This window comes from Tympanuchus pallidicinctus, unplaced genomic scaffold (genome assembly GCF_026119805.1).
Source record: "Tympanuchus pallidicinctus isolate F22 unplaced genomic scaffold, pur_lepc_1.0 scaffold15, whole genome shotgun sequence".
NCBI classification, from domain to species: domain Eukaryota; kingdom Metazoa; phylum Chordata; class Aves; order Galliformes; family Phasianidae; genus Tympanuchus; species Tympanuchus pallidicinctus.
The window spans coordinates 3,975,095-3,994,105 of record NW_026294669.1 but is presented as its reverse complement, the minus strand read 5'-3'; the positions used below and the strand labels follow the sequence as shown (position 1 = coordinate 3,994,105).

Genomic DNA, 19,011 nt, shown 5'->3' with positions numbered 1-19,011 from the left:
GAGGTACACTGGGAAATATATTATTAAATTAGAAACTGTCTATGCATACACATGCACACACCTTTGTAATACCACACTTATATGTTAGTCAGATATGCAATGCTAAAAATTCAGTCGGTTGGTGTTAGATAGCCATATCTATATTTATCTTCCAAGAGAGTCGGAGTTCCTGCATAGGCATGTGCTTGTAACACCCAAGGTGTCTGATAGGGTGCCACAGCCTTAAGAATATCATTTTAAAATGTTTTTTCCCACTTAAACACTGAATAGAAAGACAGATGCCTAGAGTATTATATTAAAAAGTAAATACTGTTATTTGATGCACACAAGAGACCAAATGCCATTATTTGAGCAAAGTTCTGCTAGCACAGTCCTCCCATTTGAAATCCAAAATTAAGCTGGTCTAATTTCTGACCATACAAGACATATTCAACCTTCTGTATTATGCAATGAAACAAGTACTGTCAAGTGTCTAGCTGCTGTTTCTTCTTTAATTATTGTTATACTACAGTCAATAAACTCCATATTCGAATGCCATTGCAATTCGAATGCTGCAGAAGGTACCCACAAATGGTTACAGGACTCATTCATGGACACAACAACTTTGAGACATTTGAGCTTGAACTGAGCATAGCCGTGATCCATTAGAAGGTACAACACAGGGCATATCTGAACCCCTCAACTATATCTAAAAAGCAAGGAATGATGGAAAAAGATCTTCTGTGTCTTTCAACTTCCATCCTAAATGTCCCTATTCCATCCTAAGTCTCATATCTCAGTCACTATCCTTAAAAAAACTCTTTGCCAAGCAAAGGTACTAAGGTCCAGAAAATGTAAGCTCCTTACCCATTTTGGCGGAAGATTATGTGTGCCCAAATGTACAGTTCTTCCACTTCCAACCGTTAAAAGTCCAATAACAGCAGTACTGGTCAGGATGGGGAGGTGACATTACTGAGTTCTAATTTAATCTCTCACTATTGTGAAAGATGGGAAAAGATTTGTCCCTACTGCGCTCTAAATTCTCTTTAAAGTCAGCTTTGGGAGTAGGAGATGTTTGGAGAATTGTGTCTGTCCCTTAGCTTTTAACCACAGCTTCTACTGATGTCTGTGGACCTGAGGGAAAGTCCTATATAGTCCTAAGAACAGAGATAGACCCCCCACGTGCAATTTCCCTTAGTACTCAGATGTTGCTCAAAAAACACAGGCGTGATGTTGGTGATGATGGATCCCAAAACGAAGCACAGATTAACCAAAGTGGGAGTATTTAACAAAATGCATAAATTTCTTGTAGGCTACTGTCTGTAATGAGCAGATTTTTTGCCAGTTTAGGGATCATAAGTTACAGCTGGCTTTTGCTGGAATAGTTTATGCTCTTGACCCTCCTCGGCTGCGTAGCCAATGGGGAGTTGTCAGGCTACATGTGTTTTCAAACTTCTTTCAGCTAAATCAGAAATCCAAGAGCAAAATACAGCTCTCAGCAGTATCATGTGGAGTTGTGACACTCCCTGAAGGGCTCGGGGTCCATAAACCAATGAATGGATTACAATGAGGCATAAATGTAGTATTTTCATCCATGACAGATATAATCTTGTGCCTGTATTTTTCATGTTGCTTAACTCTTTCAGATCATAATGTGCAGTAGAAAATGTTTTATAATGCACACTGCAGTAAATATCAGTCAAGTATGCTTTATTGCTTAGCTCTACATGTTTCCAGAAGTTAACAGGCACAGCTGGGATGTAAGAAATGGCAATGTTGTATATATTTCTTGAACATACAAAATACCTTGGCTCTCTTCTCCCGCCACTCAACATTACATCCCCAGCTGTTCCAAACATGTCACATACTGAATGAGTTTTTCCATCATCAGCTTCTCCTGAAATGATAACCTTTATTCAGGCTTTCATTCTCCCTAAATTAAACTGTATTATACACATGCTCATTGCATTCAAGTTAGACTATTACACATATATAAATATATACAAATAGCACGTATTGCATGGCACAGAGTAGTAGAAATGCTAACTAATGGAAGGTGGTAAACTGCCATTAGTAGCTGGAACAGCAGAAAAAACTCAGTACTAGTGTTTAATGTCTTTTGATCCTCAAAAAAAGGACTCAGACCTTTCTACCTGAAATTCCCTGCTATCAGAACACATAGTATGATATTGCCACAGTATCAAGCAGGTAAGAGTGGTCAGAATGGACTGACTAACCCATGGATGAGAAATAATAACTGCAGTAAATGACAACAAATAGGAGGGGTGAAGGAGGTGGTATTAAAATAGAAAACAAAACAAAACAAAAAAAGCATGGAATTAAACACCAATGTGTTACAGAGAGAACGAATATTTCCAAACATTCATTATACTGCATTGCATCAAATAAGGCAGTGTCATTTTCTTTTATACTGCCATTCCATTTAAACCAGTGAACAATGTGTGTACTTGAAGTCTGTATTTGGTAGGGATTTTTTTCCCTTTAGCATAAACCTCATTGATTTAAAAAGTGAACAAAGATGAATCAGGTGATAAATATATTCATGTAATCATTTTCATTAATAAGCTGTTATAAATAATAGCGGGAAGGTTTTAAGTGTATAATTTTCTGTAGCACAATTGAGATTTTTCCACATCTTCAGCAGTAAGTTAATTAGAATCACCTGCATTTTCTTGGGCGGACACCAAATGGATTGCAAACAAAAACAGATTAAAATAGCTGTAGCTCATGGCATACAGATGACAAGATTCACAAAGAGGACAATCAGGCAATGAAAACCTCCTCTTTTTCAAACATTTTTAAAGGAAATTCAGCTCTTCTGAGTCGCTGTAAAGAGACGTTTGTAAGTGTTTCGCTGAAAGACTAGAATGGCTTTGTTTCTGATCCCATGATGAGTGAAAGAAATGTTTAAGAAAGATCACTTTACAGAGAGATTCAGACTGAAATGTGATGACTGTGATTCAAGCCAAGCCAAAAATTACAGCTCAGAATTAAAGGGGATGGACGTGGCTTGGGAATCCATTTTCCCACATTCCTGAATCTCAATCATCCCAGCCAATGTTTAAAAGAAAATACAGTGGAAAACAATGAGGTCACTTTGTTTAGCTGCAAGAAGTGGGACTATCTGGACGGCAAAAGTATATATTGGAGATAACGGCAAAATTACAGTGAACAGTGGCACTGCCTGTTTGATGGTTTCATTCAAAACGAGTAGCTTCCAAGCTTAGTTTTATTTCTTATTACAATGAGCATTCAGAGTACATTTTGTTGTTCCTGGGAATGTTAAGTTATAAACTTCTTGAATGACAAAGACAAAGCAACACAATAGAGGAGAAGACGAAGTCATAGTGAGCTTGATTTAGGCATTAAGAGGCAGCCCCACACAGCATTGAAATGTGTGCTACTTCAAATTGCACTTTCTTAGCTCTGCTGCTACCCTTATTTATCTGTATATAAATATCCACGTAGAAATTCTACCATCAAGTGATATAAAACAGAATAAAGTATATCATCAGTCATATTCACTTGTTACTTATTCTCAGTACATAATGCTCATATGCAGTGGTGTAATTGCTTCCATTAAACAGCTTCTACAGGGTCTTGAAAACAATAAGATCTTAGTCAAGCTTTTCTTTTTTCATTGCATCTTGAACTTATTACCACAAGAAAAAATGAGGTTTTCTTTTTACATAGGAATGCCCCTCATCTTCTTGATACTATTGCAGTCAAACATAGGATTATTTCTCGTTAGCTAACTTCCCTAAGAGATTCACTAAACCTCATGTCAGACACCTCTTATAGACTCATTTCTTAGCTTGTTAAGAACTAGTCTGTATTTCCCCTCCTTTCTTTCCCCTGTTACCATTGTTTTTTTTACTGGTCTGATGCAGTCTTGAACTAATAAGAAGAAAAAGGCCTTGTTCATGCTCTTTTCAATTTGGTCTTGCCTGTCACAGGTCCCACAGTGAGCAGTGTTGAGGTCATAAGTCATAGCTGTAAGTCCAGTACCTGTGAATGACATGAAAAGTACCTACAGAGAATAACTTCTCCACTTTTTCTTTAATACCATGCACGTATGTTATGTTTCTTTTATTTACCCGAATATCAAATGCAGTGCTTGAGTGGAGATTCTGTTTACAGCGCATGAAGGGGTGCAATCTCTTCTCCGCTTCTGTTTGATATTCCTCTTTCTGTAATTCAAGGGATCAGATTAACCCTCTTTGCTGAGATACTGAAGAGGGAGATCCTATTCAACTAATTATTTTAAAAAAACTCCCAACTCCTCTGCAACATTTGCCCAGAGAGCTGGGAGTCGTCTTTCCATGTGAAAACTTATTTTACTGGAGTGAGACTGCTGTTCAGACCTTCTGTAACTTAACCTGTCCTCATCATTATTTAATACTTTCCTAATCCTTGTGTCATCTGCTTACTATGCCAACAGAAATTCGTTATCTTTGTTCACATCTCTGATAGAGGCATTAGATGGCACTGGACTGAGAGCTCCACTCATCCAAACTTCCAGTTTTGACATTGTTAACTGATAAATTCTATTAACTACAACATTTTGAGGTCTACCATTGAGCCTGTTTTTAATCCATGTAAAATATACCCTGATAATTCCATAAAATGCAAGTGCTTTAATCAAAATGCTTTGTGGTGCTGAGTCAAAGGCATTTTGGAAAGTCAAATATACTATTTCAATACTGTTGTCATTCAGATCTGTCAAAAATCCAATCCTTCAAAATGATAGTTTGTTAGACAAGACCCTGATTTCCACGAAACCATGCTAATTATGATTAATTATATTTTGCTCTGAGTTATTTCTTCATGGAGTCATGAATAAATTATTTAAGTAGACTGTCTGGGACTGAGGTCAGTCTAGCCAGTCTCCGAGTGCATCCCACTTACTGCTTCTACAGTATCAGAATAACTCTTCTGCCACTGAAAGCCATGTTGAGCACAAATGCTCATGTTCAAGCAGAGCTAGTGCTTGTTTCAACCTGAGCTGCTCCAGCTGCATGCTGGGTCTATTGAGTAAGACATCTTCCACTCATACCACCTCTTCATCACATTTCACTTTATATGTGTTCCGTGTTTGTTGTTGATGCCTTTGTATTCTTCTATGTGGTGCAACTTAGATTTGTTTTGTTCTCATGATTTTCCTCTCCAATTTCCTTTCTGTCAGACAAAACCAGTATTTTTCTTAGCTCCTATATTCACCTGAAAGTTCAGGCACCTTTTGTAACCTAATCCAGATGCAGTGCTTTCAAGGTTGAATTTTAACATGTTGAATTCATTCATTAGTACTCCTCAAGATTTGCCTTCTAATGGCACAAATATTAATATTTTCATAAAACTACTTTTGTTGCACACTGTTTTGTGGTGATTCTCTCGTCAGTCACATTATTTTGTCGTTGGTGTATTTGCTGCATTCATGCATTTCTGCCTCTTTAACTGACTTAATGCCTCACTTCTATGCCCTTTGTAAACTTTTGAGAAATGTTTATAAATCAGGTATTTATGGCAAGATGTATATGAAAACAGGAGGAAAGAATTAGAGTTTTAAGAGAACATACCCTGATAATGACCTCTGAAATATTTGTAAAGATAGCCCTGGGCATCTGAGCCCACAAAATAGTTTATAATACAACAGCTTGATTACATAATGATACTTTAGTTTTAAAACGTATGATCTTTCTGTTTATGGGAAGGCATAATAGGCTCCTTTGAAATACAATATTTTTGCCCTGAACATAACTGATTTTAAATGAAAGGACTAACTAAAGAATGCCTTTTTTTCAAGTTTGTACTTTGCTTTGTTGTTGAATCCAGCACGATGGTTTCTTTTATAAAACTCTTACCAGGCCAGGGGACCACACCTACCTCAGGATGCATTAATTGGGGAGGTTTCGTGGATTCCTATGCATGAAGTTACCTAGTATCATTTAAGATTATATGTTTCAAGGTCTAACTATTATTTAAAGAAAAGAAAAAATTAAAAACAAAAACAAAAACCTGCATGTACACAGAGAATTACTTTTTATATTGAATTTTAAGATATTTTGAAACATACGTTAATCTTAGAGTGCAGTGTGATTTGGGTGAGGGATTCACTCTCTGCACCGAATGAGAATTAATGACAGTATTTCATCCAAGGCAGTTCATAAAATATCAGAACAACTTCAACTAATATCAAAGTCAAACATTTTAAAACTTGTATGTAGATAAATGCATCACCTAAACTCTTACATTGCTTGTGGATTTAGTGCTCTTTCTCTACTGCCTGGTCAAGCTGCTATTGGAGTTGATGTTGACCTGCGTGAATAGTTGTGTTTTGACTAAAAACAGGTGTGCAAGAAATGCTCCTCAACAAGGATTCATCTAAGACCTTCAGTGCAGTTTTGCTCAGTGTGTATCAAATTGACTGCTCGTGAATTCCAATCAAACCTGAATTCAGCTGCCTTTTAACTTTCTCATCAAGACAACCTGTGTGAGCTTTTGACAAAAGCTTTACTTTGCCTATAGTTAGTGAGCCAAGCTGATGTATTCTTGAACAAGTTGAACAAGTTTTATTTCTTATACCTTTATAAGATTTAGACGCCTGGACATATTGAAGTCTTTATCAAGATTTTGGCTGCCATCTCTAATTGTGGGTCCGTGCTATTCTCAGGTTCCTCATTAAAACAAACAAAAACAAAGTTGGAGTTTGTGATATAAGGCAAATAAAATATTTCTTCTCCTCGAGGGCAAAATCCAATAATTCATCTCTGATAAAACCCACTCCAAAGCATAAGAAGGTCAGCTTATAGTGAACAAGAAGTTGGACTTTATTACAATGAATAATTTTCCTGAAACGTTCTTTACCAGTATACTTGAGTGCCAACACCAGTTAGAAAACTCTGAAAGACTTTTGTTTCATCTTGTTCCCTAAGTATTTATAGCCCACCATGAAAAAACGCTGAGAGCAGTGATGATTTTGTCCTTGATAAAAGTGTCCTTAAAAGTGAATTTTCTTTGAAATTTGCTCACAGAATCAGGACATTAGAACTCTAAAGTCATCTCTCTCTCTTTCTTATTCTCTCTCTCTCTCTCTCCTATTTGTACCTAATTGGATTTCCAAAATAAGTTGTTAACAATCCAGCTAAGATAATGTGGTCGTGAAAAGGATGTCCAAATCCACCGATTTACATTGGTTTGGTTTGGCTTAACTTTCAAAGTTCTTGGAGCAGAAAGTTGATGGCACGTGAACACTATAATTGGTTTGATATTCTTGGATTTTTTTCTTTCTGCCATATTGCATACTGTCCAAATGAAATGCTAATCAGAACTCATTTCTGGACCAAAGTAAATTTATAACAATAATAATTCACTTATATACTCCAGATCATTTTGCAAGATGTAATATCCTCCAATTTACAACATAGTTTGTCATTTTCACTCGATCTGGATAATTTATGTAGTTTCATACTGAGGGGGTTGAGCTGTTCCAAATTGATGCTATTAATGTGAGACATTGCTATTTCACACACAGTGACAAGTATTGCTTTCATTTCCATATACCCCAGAAGATTGAGAATCAAGTTGAGTTAGATCCAAGCAAAAGTTAGCGTTCTGTTCTGGGGCTTTTTGCTTGTTCATTTACTTTCTTTTCCTCTTTACTTTCTGGTTTAGATTTCAATTTACATTTTTTTACAATTGACAAATTTTACAATTTCAAATATTAATCCCTTACCAACAGGAGTCCCACTTTCCCAAACTTGGAGTTGCTCTCCCATTTTCTCCTTGCTAAGGTACAATCATACTCTTCCATTTTAGGATAAAGTTGATTATTTAAATATTTTAGTAATTTCCAATGGGTCATATGTTATATACCCAGTGAATATATAACCTCCAAATTTGCTCATTTAGCAATGCCTTTTGAATTCCTTTAAATACACTTTTTATTTATCCCTTTGTAACCAAAGGAGATCTTCCTGAAATGAATCATCACTTTCAGTATTATGTTGTAGGACATCCACAGGTGCACAGTAGAAAATTGTCTAATAACAGGCACTGATAACCAGTGCATAATATGAAAAATGGAATAATATGGAATCACTATTCCTCTTTAAAATAGGTTATTTACTGTTAAAAAAAAAAAAAAAAAAAAAAAGGAAAAAAGAAAAATAAATATTAAAAAAGTCAGGGTACTCTTGGTATTATGGACATAAAATAAAAACCCTAATTTGTAAAAAGAGCCAGAAACAAAAACACCCTCCCTCCCCCCCCACAAAAAAAAAGAAAAAAAGAAAAAAAAAAAAAAAACCAGTTCACCACTTTATTTTAAAATTGCTATTGCTATTATTTTTTTTAAAATCCTTCACAATCAGTGAAGAATATCTCCAAGCACTGAAGTCCATTGAAGCTGTGGCACTCATCTGCCAAGGCATGTTGCAGGTGTCTTTAAATGATTATTTGATCCTCAGCTCCCTCATATTTGAGCATAATTACAAATGGGCTTCTGAGATACATTTTGACTTGTTTTCACTTGTTCCTATACTTTCATTTTTTTCTTTTTTCCTCACCCTGAACTGCAAAAGGAAATATTCCCACTAGACACATTGTCAGAACTGAAATATTTCCTGAAACCATTTTGTTTTGACAAATTAACGTTTTCCGAGACGAAGGCTTTCTCTGAAATTGTTTGCCAAGATTAATTAAAACTTCTGTTGTAAGTGATGAGTAGCCTTAAAAAAACCTTGAGCTTGGTATAAGTTCTCTTAACTTCTTGTTTACTTGCAAGTCTTAAATGTAGACTGACAACGTAGAGTTCTGTGTTTTCAGTTCTTAAGCATGTAGTCATTTCGGTCATTGTTTGCACAATAGCTAATTCTCCAAGGAAAGAAGAGCAGTTCCCACATGCTTTAAAATGCTACAGCTATGCAAGTAGGGCTGGAAGTGCTATTTTAAACAGTCATATCAGCAGTGCTTGCTGTAGGAGATAATATGTCACAAAGGGGAGTATGACATCTAGTTTCACCTAAAAGATAAACCTTGAGTAGATATGCAGGGAGAAACAAGTCTGTCAGGTTGTCCTTGAAAAGGATGGCCTATATTAATGAAAAAATGTACTCCAGGGCATGTGCTATTTGGGATATTTAATTTTAGTTTCAAACTCGTCCGATCTGCTATGACGAATATAATAGAGAAGCTGTAGTTGTGTGTAGTCTTACACACGTCACGATTTCAGAGTGGGCATTGCAGCACTTAATTTTCAGAAAGGTCATAGCCTCAGATATTCAAGTCTGAAAAACTCAGGCCTCAGACGGAGCAGCTTCCCCTGTTAATATACACTATTAAGAGAAGCACCCCACTTTTCAGCAGGGCAAACACACTGTCATTTGTATCCCAAATAACCATATTCCATGAACACAAGAGCTAATCCACTCTTCCTTTTCTGTCACACTCAAATACCTTTGCAAAATGTATTCTGCTGACAGAATTACAAGATAATTACAGTCAGGTATTGTGTATTCACTTAAGCTAATCTACTGCGTTTATTTCTCATTGTTGTCATAATCAGGCAAGGAGGCACTTTGGTGTTTGTCAGGTGGATTATTTTTCAGTCATTTACTGCTCTGCACTTCTTCATACTTGTTAGGGCACTTCTGGCTTCTTGACAGACGTACAAAGAAAAATACTTATATGATTTAAAATGAAATGTGTGTTTCTCTTTCAGGTCTAGAAGTTGATGGAATATACAGAGTTAGCGGCAATCTGGCAACAATACAGAAGTTACGATTTGTTGTCAATCAGGGTAAGTGATTCCTCCACCCTGGTAATGTTTTGTTTAGTATTTAACTGTCTCAGATGACAGAATTTCAGAATCTGCTATACATTGGTGGCATAGAATGATGAGTTGTGTTTTGGAAAAGAGAGGAAAGGGAAGGTAGAAAGACATTACACAGAGGGAATCAGTCAGTTAGGAGAGAGGAAAAACAGAGTAGTAAGCAGAGGAAAATACTGGTTAAACAGTAGATGAGAAACAAACAGAAACAAAAAGAGGAAATGGATAAATGAAATAAGGTGGCAAAAACAAAGCATATGTAGAAACCAAAGAATCAAAGTGAAGAGAAAAAAAAAAAAATAAAAGGAAAAATAGCAGATTGTTTGGATGTTGAAAGTTAAACAAAACCAAAAATAGAACAGAGATCCAAAGGAAAACAGGCAAAGAGAATAAGGTGCTGAAAAGAACTGAAAAGGAAATGCTAAAACTAGCATCCCAGCTCTGCCAGAGTCAGTGGAAGATTTACCTCTGATTTCAATAAGGCAAATAATTGATCCCAGGAAATGAGAAGAGGAAAGATGAATGTTTGGGGAACTGAAGAACCAAAATTAGAACTAACCATTGTGTTATGGTTATAGTTAATGAATGCATTGCCCCAGACTCTACGTGTAATGAACATATTTCCGCAAATACAAAAGAACAGTTATCACAGATGTAGCTAAATAAATCTAAAATTGATCAATAAATAATGTTACAGGTGTGGAAGCTGCTATTGGTAGCTAATTAGGATACATGACAAATACGTCAACCTGTCTGAACAGTGTACTTCTCTTGGCAAAGACTAAACATATTCACATTTAATAGCTTAGCAAATATCATTGATGACAGTGAACCTCCTGATCCTACTTAATGAGAAAAACAAATGGAGCTTTTCAGAAATTAGGGAAAGAATCAAATCTTAAATTGCATTCAAGACTTTATGCACTTACTGAGTTAATCAAGTACACATGCAAAGCTCCTGCAGCATTTTCTCCTACCTTTCCTTCACTCTTTTATCGTTCCCTGAAAACTTTTACCAGAACTGCTAAATATTGTACAATATATATGATGGTGCTTTGGGGTTTTCTCACGGGAAGACGGTAACAGTTGGAGAATTACTTCCTCAACTAATTTTGTACTAGGCGTATACGAAGACTTCTGACCCCAAAATTTTAATGATTTTCACTTTCAAACCCGCATTTACATTTGTAATGAAGGTGCTCCAGAGCAGTCTTGTCTTTGGCTCAAACTGGCAGGCAAACTCTACTTTATGAGGAAACAGTATTTATGCCAGTAAATTCAGTGAGACTGAATAAATCATCAGCCTCATGGTTTTGACTCGTTTCTTGGGCTCCCTTAGATTTATAGTTGTTGGGTATTTGTGTGTCGATAATGAAGTCTGCCTTGGCTTCCAAGTAATTGTGCACTGTATTTTGTTTGGAGACAGAGAAGTAAACCCAGGATTTTCTATCCTTCTTCACTCCCCAGGATCTTTGCTCAGGAAAAAAATGTGCCATAAAAATAATGGTCCTGTCTATCATGTCTCATGGCATCCAAAGGTTAACGTACTTGAGGTTAACATTACCACTCAAATTTTCCCCTAAAACAGATGGGATGATGCTGTAAAAAAAGACAGAAGCCTAAGATGTCTTTTTGCAGTGCAGAAGTACCAGGCACCTTTTTCTTCTGGTTTATACCACTGTGAGAAATGAATATATAAAGGTGAAGTTAATGGTACATTAAACCACTCTGACACAGGCTACTTAGGGCAACCGCAGTAAATCTACCTACTGAGTGACCAAAGAAAATTCAAGGAGAAATAGTACTCCTGGAGCACTATTTTATCTTGTTATCTGTTGTGGTAATTATTGTTTCTTTTGTTAGTCTTTGTTGATACAACCAAGGCAGTCATGCATTTTATATCATCATGAAATAGATTTTCAGTGGGAAACGAAATTATCCATCCGAGCTCCCTTACACGTCCTTTAAAATCTCAGCTATACAAATATGTGGCCAGGTCTGCAGTTTGCCTTTCTTCAGGTAGACAGGCAGACATGCCAAAGGTGCACCACTGTAAATTTTAACGCCACATTTGCATTCCTCAGGGCCACCATATGTGGGGAAAAGAGAGGGTTGAGCACTGCAGCCCCCAAAGAATAATCCAGTAGCTGTTAGTCAGAACATTCAAGAAACAATTCAGGCACAAAGAATGGCTTTAAAATCACAGGCCATGGTTTCATTTGTTTGAATAGCATCCTTTCCCTCTGCTAGGTAGGAAGCTGCAGGCAGGGAACAGCCCATTAAGTCACGGTGTGGCTCTATAGACATAGATGTGTGTGTGCTAGCATCCTGCTAATATTACCCTGACTTCTAGGCTGCTGACTGGAAGATATATACCCACTTCATAGTCCTTCCTAATCCCTAAATGGATTTCAGAATGGCCAGATCCACAGATTAACTGGGAGGTCCATCAGGCAGCAGTGGCATGTTGTAGGTGCAGAGAGTTGGTTTGGCAACAAAGGGATACGGAGCTGAGAGAGGAAGGGATCTAATCAGCTTTCCTCCAGGGGATTAGCTACATACTGCTCAGAAGCAACATGTACCTCCGTGGGGAGATGAGGGGAGTGTGTTTTACTTAATGTGGGCAATGGTGGCACAGCCCAATGTCCCTCTCCAGCGCTCACCTGATGCAGAGGACAGCACTAATTTCAAATAGTGTTTCATGGACTCACAAAAGTAATGAGGGAAGCGGTATTTTTTGTCAGATTTTCTGCTTAACATTCCAATAGAGAATCTTCGTTTTAGTGCAAGTCTAATTTAATTATAAATGCAAACAAATGTTCTAAAAAAGCCTGTTTACATTGCAGAGATTGACTGTGCAATCAGTTCTTATGCAGGCCAAATACTTAATGGGCTGTCTTCTTCCTGCTTGTGCTGGTATTGTGTTACACCTACGTTTATAGGATATAAATAGTATGTATCATATTGAAAATTAAAGATCATAGAAGTGACTCTAGGCTGACTGCGATATCAAAGTACTTTTTATTAGAATAGTCATTAATTAGAATATAGCAAAGCTTTATTTGGCTCCTTTTTCTATATAGTTAATGTCATTTGCAGTATCAAAACTGAACTAAGAGAAAACTAGTGATTATGAAAGGAAAACAAACTAGCAACTGACAGCTTTATCATTAAAGAAGAAATAAGAACAGTAAAAATCTAAAAGAAGCCTTACAATCCTACATTTTTTGAGAGCTGGAAGGAGTTTGTAAGAAAAACTATGCCTCACATCTTTACTGCTCACTGTTAAAATTCTCTGAATACAGTTTGTTTCATTCTCATTTCTTGAGGTACGCAGCTCCCGAAAAGGGCTTTGACCTTGCCAACAAGAGCATCAGCAGAACAAACTACCTTATTTACTTTCACCCTTTCACGGAGTTTTCTTTTTCTATAAAAGTCTCTTGACATCACACCTTTTTTGCTTCTGTGCAACAGGATTATCTTTTGTCTGTGATTTATTTTCCCATTAAGAGCTGAAAAGATCAGTTGATCATAAGAGGACCAGGCTATAACATCCCTCAGCACTTTTGAAACTCTAAGTCATCATTTTTCAAATCAGTGAATCAAGGCAGTACAAGCTGCTTGGACCACTGGTGACATTGAGACAGTCATACTTTTCTTTGTCTCAAAGTGCTGAAAGAACTGTGTTTTTAGAAACTAGATTAGCTGTCATTTAATATTCCCAGCTGGAAACCTATGGCACAGGCTTGTTTAATTGTCAGAGATAAACATTCTTATGCTTTTCATATTGATACACGTAACGACTGCAACCTTGGAAATGTATATATGGTACTGCTTAGCAATTACTTGGGGATTTAATGTAAAATCTGGAAGACTTTTGATGATTTTTTAGTGAAGTGCCATAAACATCGCAGATGTTTATAAGGCTGTTCATCTATTTCACACCTATAGGAGAATGAATAAGGTACCACCCATAGATCTGCTAAGCCATGCAGAACATGGTGACATTTCCAGGGCAGAATAATGTCACTAACCTTATCAATTGGTGTGGCCTAAAAGATGGGGCTGAGATAGGCTCTGGGCCCAGGTGGGGCTACTCAGGAGTGTTAAGGCTCATTAAGTCCCTGGGGAGAAAGCCTGTAATCAGGACAGCAGCACAACATGAAAGCGGAGCCAGGTGGCAGATGTATTCCAAAAAGAGAGCTTGTGAGCTGCTCAGGAAGGTTAACAGGGATAGAGAAAGTGCTTGAGAAAAGTAGGAAAAAATACAAGGCTCCAAATTTCTAAGGGTGTCAGAATGGAAGAGTGTGAAGCTGTGGTGTGCTCCCAGCTCTGTTCTGTTCTGTCATACTGCTGCACATGTTATATAATGAGCTAAGACCTTCCTATCCTGTTCCTCATCTCTGTCCCAGCATGTTCTCCATTTCCCTCTTTGTTTGAAGCTCTGAGACCTGAGGAAATCACAGAATCACAAAATGGCCTTGGCTCTGTCTGCCTCCTGCACCAGTCTGCTGGGTGGCTGGGAAGGCACTCAATTTCTAGGACTGTCAAACAAGCAATTTTCATGAGTACTAAATTAACTGAAAAAAATGGAGCTATAAAGGGTTCATAAGATGTTGCTGAAACACTGAGATTCTATCCTAATGCATATATGTTCAGGGAAACTAACCATAGAAATACAAATTTCAATACTTATTGGTTCATTCAGCAAGTGTTGGTTCATACATAATACAAGAGAGCTCCTAATTGTCTTTATATCCTGTGCTTTGTTTGCAAAATGCTTGGTATTTGCAGTACAGAAGACCTTTGAATTCTGTTATTTCATTTGCAATACCTTATGTGTTAACTGCAAAACACCGGGTGCCATCCAAAGGTCAATTACCACGTTCTTACTGCTCGCTTACTGTACTTATGTACCAAAGGGGTAAAAGCATATATATTTGTACAGAGCCTAGAGATTGATATTGAAGAGAGGCACGTCTTGTAGGGAATATGTGAAAGGACAGCTGAAGGTATGAATTTGTGACCATGTGGAAGGGGAAAGAAGGTGAGGTGTACTCCTCCCTGACATCACCTTGAGTTAACAAATAACATTTGGACAAAACTAAATGATTCTGCTGTTTTTTTTGTTGGTGGTTTTTGTTTTTTTTTCTCCCCTCCCTATAAAAATTACCCTAGACTATAATTCAGCCAAAGAAAAATTAAAAGTAAAATGTAAACCACAAATATGTGAATTGATTGTGAATATTTATTAACTAAATAATTTAATAATAAAGAAAATGCCTATTTGATTAATTGTTACAGAGTAAAAATTACAATAAAACTGTCTTGATCAGTGCTTTGCAGAAGCACCATTACTGTCTGTGCAGTTGTTTAACAAGGATTTAATTGGAAAGATAAGTGAATGCACATTTAAAAGTATTGTTAATTTGCTTTATAATCACCCCATCCTTCACAGTATTGACAGCACCAGGCACAAACCCCTTTCTCTTTTACAAGTATTATTTTCCATATGTGCACAATAAATTCTGAAGCAGTAATTGGAAATTTTATGGATTTCAACATACCTAGTCTAGTGTTTTGAGTTAATAGATGCCATATCCTGTTTCTAAAGGTAGCTCATAGGTGGCATTCTAAGTAAAAATCAGTGTCTTCTTATTACATGCGCTGTTTTGGAGGATTGTTGGTTTTTCTTTCTGAAGCAGTGTCTAATTCCTATTTACTCTTCCTTTCCATTTGAAATATCAACAAGATGCTCATCGCAACGTTATTTTTTATTTAATAAACAACAGCCGTCAAAAACAGTAATCTTCAATATGCTTATATTCCATCTGTACTTGTATTTATTGTTCTAAAATGGTTTGGATTAATCTAATTGACAAGTAAGAGCCCAGACCATATGAGCAGCGAAGGATGATACCTTTAACCAGCAGGATTCTTCAACCTTACTGTTCTGTTCTTTATCAATGAACTATGAGAAAAGGGAAACAAAATGTTGGGGTTTTAATTATTATTATAATTTGAAGTATTACTGATGAAATAATCCTGCTGGGACCAAACATCTGAGCCTGGATTATCAAGAACTGGACTGAAACTGCCTTTGGAACAGCCCTGCTGGGTCAACACAAATGGGTTGGGGAGGTTTGAAGCAAGCATTTAAAAGAGAGAGTGGGGAGGAAGAAAATTTTTTTAAAAAGTACAAGTGACTTGGGAAGAGAAGCTGCTCCCTTTTGCAGCCTATTTTTTTTATTACTATTATACTTTAAAGAAGTAAACTCCCATGTGAGGAAATACCCAACTGTTCACACTGACCCAGTACATCTGTATGCGAACAGCTGAGTCCTAGCCTGAACCACTGATTGAGCACCTGGGGAAAGGACCTGGTCAGCTCTGGGAGCACAGGTGAAGGCAATTGATGTGTGTAATTAGAGTGGGTGCAGCCTTGCTTGCTGCTCTCTTAGACCTCATTTAAGGGCTGACTGCCACTGGGGAAGGCTCTCTTTCTGGAGATTCTTTCTTGGTGAAGCTTTCCTCTGTAGACCTGGAATATTCTGATACCGGTGAGCAGTCTTCTTCTCTTCCTTTATAGCACCTTTGTATTGTGCTAGTCCTTCTGTTATTGTATCTTAGATGTAATGCCTTTCCTTTTGTATTGATTTGTCCAATTGTTACAACATCTATTTCAAAGGCAGCTGGCAGTGCTGGTCCTGTTGGACACAAAGCTCCAATGGGATCATTAGATGCTTCATTTTTAAAACTGGAGAAAAAAAATAGGAGGGATTGGCTCTCTCTTGCAATCATTTTCCATTTTTGAGTCCTTAATTTCTTGTGTGCGTGCATCAGTGAGGTTTCTCACTGTATTCTGCATTTTTAGGAGTTTTAGTAAGTTAGGCATTGAATTTTTCAGACATAAACATGTACGTGGGGAGATGTCTGACTGTGTCTTGGTAAGCCTCAGTCATGTTCTGCCTTTTTCAGTGTTCAAGCCCATGCATGTCCCAGGCAGTGAAGCCTTCCTTGCTTCTGTGAGCATTCTTTGTGTGGCTAGGCTCTGTGTGAAAGCCAGCATGCTGCTCCAGAGTTTGTAGTGGAAATATTGGGCTCAAACCGGGTTATTTGCTCACCAAGAACCAAAATGTTTTGAGAGCCTTGAGTCAAAAATAGTTTTTTTTCTTTCTTTTTCACACTTTGCAGGCAATCAAAGAACATAAAATGGACTGAAGCAATTTTCAGAAATAATTATAAAACAGATTGTTTCTAGGTTAAGACCTGCGTATGCCAAGCTGTAGCCAAGGATTTTTTTTATTTAATTTTCCCTCAAGCTTTAAAACTCTGACAACAAAATACTATAATTGAGCCTGTATTAATTGATTTCCCAACTGCTATGTGCATATTAGTGATGTGGGCCATTTCCATTTTTTGCTCTGTGATTTAACGTCTATTTTAAGATGGAGAATTTTCTTTTTACTTTCAATGGTGGTGTGGTTTCCACACTAAAGTTACTCTTTTCAAAGAGGTGTGAAATAATTTAAAAAAAAAAAAAAAAAGTACCCAAACACTGGCTTGTAAATGTGAGCCAGTTAAATTAACCCAATGGAAAGGCAAATTTTTGAAATAAAGTTGGCATTCTTTTGGTAATAATATACATCAGGTTAAAGCACACATACACAAAACATGGCAGAGGTAGAATATTGTTCTTCCAGTCTAATCTGTTTAATTCTCAATGTTTAAAATGAAGAGAATTGGATTGGCAAGTCTAAGTTTCCCAATGCAGCAGGGTTTCCCCTATCCAGTAGCACTGTCATGTGCTTTCTTTTCAACAGTGTGATGAATAGGTTGGTAGAAGGGGGGGAGAAGAGACAGTGAACTTGGTTAATGTGGTCAGCCACAGACGTACCATGGATTTTATGGCATATATTGTACCATCAAGCATTTTAGACATGGTTTTTCTTTCTCTTCTAACCACAGCTCTATTTGCGTCACAATAGCTTTATGCTTAGTTTTAATTCAACAAGTTTGAGGGATTTCTTGTGATAACCCCCCAGGAAGGACTGTTTAAGCAGACTGTTTAAGACTGTACTGTTGCACACTCCATCAAGGGTTTGCTTTTGCTGGGGAGGATGTCTGTTATTGCCAAGAGTGACTTTTATGGGGTTTTGTTGTACTGATAACAATGCTGCTGGAAAAAGAACGTGAGAAATGCCATTTCATAGGGCTCAGAAGTAAGAGGGAAAGCAAATATTTTAACTAACAATTTCTTAGAATTCATGACAGGAAAATCTACTGACTGTGCAATTTTTAGAATGCAGAAAATCTCTGGTGTTGCCAGTCATATTTATGTTATCTGAAGAGGGCATCAAAATTATTTTCAAGGGGATGATCTTGTGCTGCGAAGAGATGGAAGTCCTTGGAAGCTCAGCTTCATAATTCCTAATTAGAATTGGTTGTGAGTGGTGTCTTACAAATCATGGGATGACTTAATACTTGGGATATATTTCTCCCATGTGATAATTATCTATAATTCTGTGGTTTGTGTGTAATGCTGGCCGACAAATATGAACTTGCAATAGGATTTGCAACAGAAAGTATGATATTGAATGTGGGAGGATGTTACATAAGGATATGCAGAGTGGCATGGGGTGAGAAGCTACCACACAATGGAATTTTACTTTCTACTTGGGGTCTTCTGTGTGCTGAGAATGGGAAAAATCATAAATGCTTTGGTACGTATAACTGTTGCATGTAGTGAGTAATTTGGGGGAGGGAGGCAGCAAGAGCATGCTTTGGTCATATGTTTCACTGGTGAACTCTGTTAGTTCTCTTAGTGACTGTGAGAGCTAAGAGTGCTGGTAGCAACACAGAGGACTCATCTGGAAAACTTTTAGGGTAAAAAAAAAAAAAAATTAAGGGGAGGAAGGGGGAAAAAGAAGAGGAGAAAAACTGGAGTCTCTCTCTTCAAAAAGTCCTTGGAATCCAATTTTATTTTTAAGATGAAACCTGTGCTCTTTTACTGACTGTCACTAGTGGATAGGCTTTTTTTATTGACTGTCTCGTTTGGTCTTATTGATGGGTAAAAATCTTTCTTAGTAATATATTCCTGCTGTAAATAAATTAGTTTTTTTAACTCTCAAATCACATCATTCTATATGAGTTAAAAATGAAATGGTTTTTGTCTTTTCCGTATT

At 37.1% G+C, this 19,011-nt stretch overlaps 1 protein-coding gene across 2 annotated transcripts in view; it reads left to right on the top strand.

The window, feature by feature from the left end:
* The window catches only part of ARHGAP15 (Rho GTPase activating protein 15), a 319,740-nt gene that overhangs the window by 206,092 nt on the left and 94,637 nt on the right, over positions 1 to 19,011 (top strand). For both annotated transcript variants that reach the window (XM_052676132.1, XM_052676133.1), the window contains exon 12: positions 9,719 to 9,796. In XM_052676132.1, the coding sequence (XP_052532092.1) occupies positions 9,719 to 9,796 (78 nt within the window). The remainder of the gene's footprint in view (positions 1 to 9,718; positions 9,797 to 19,011) is intronic.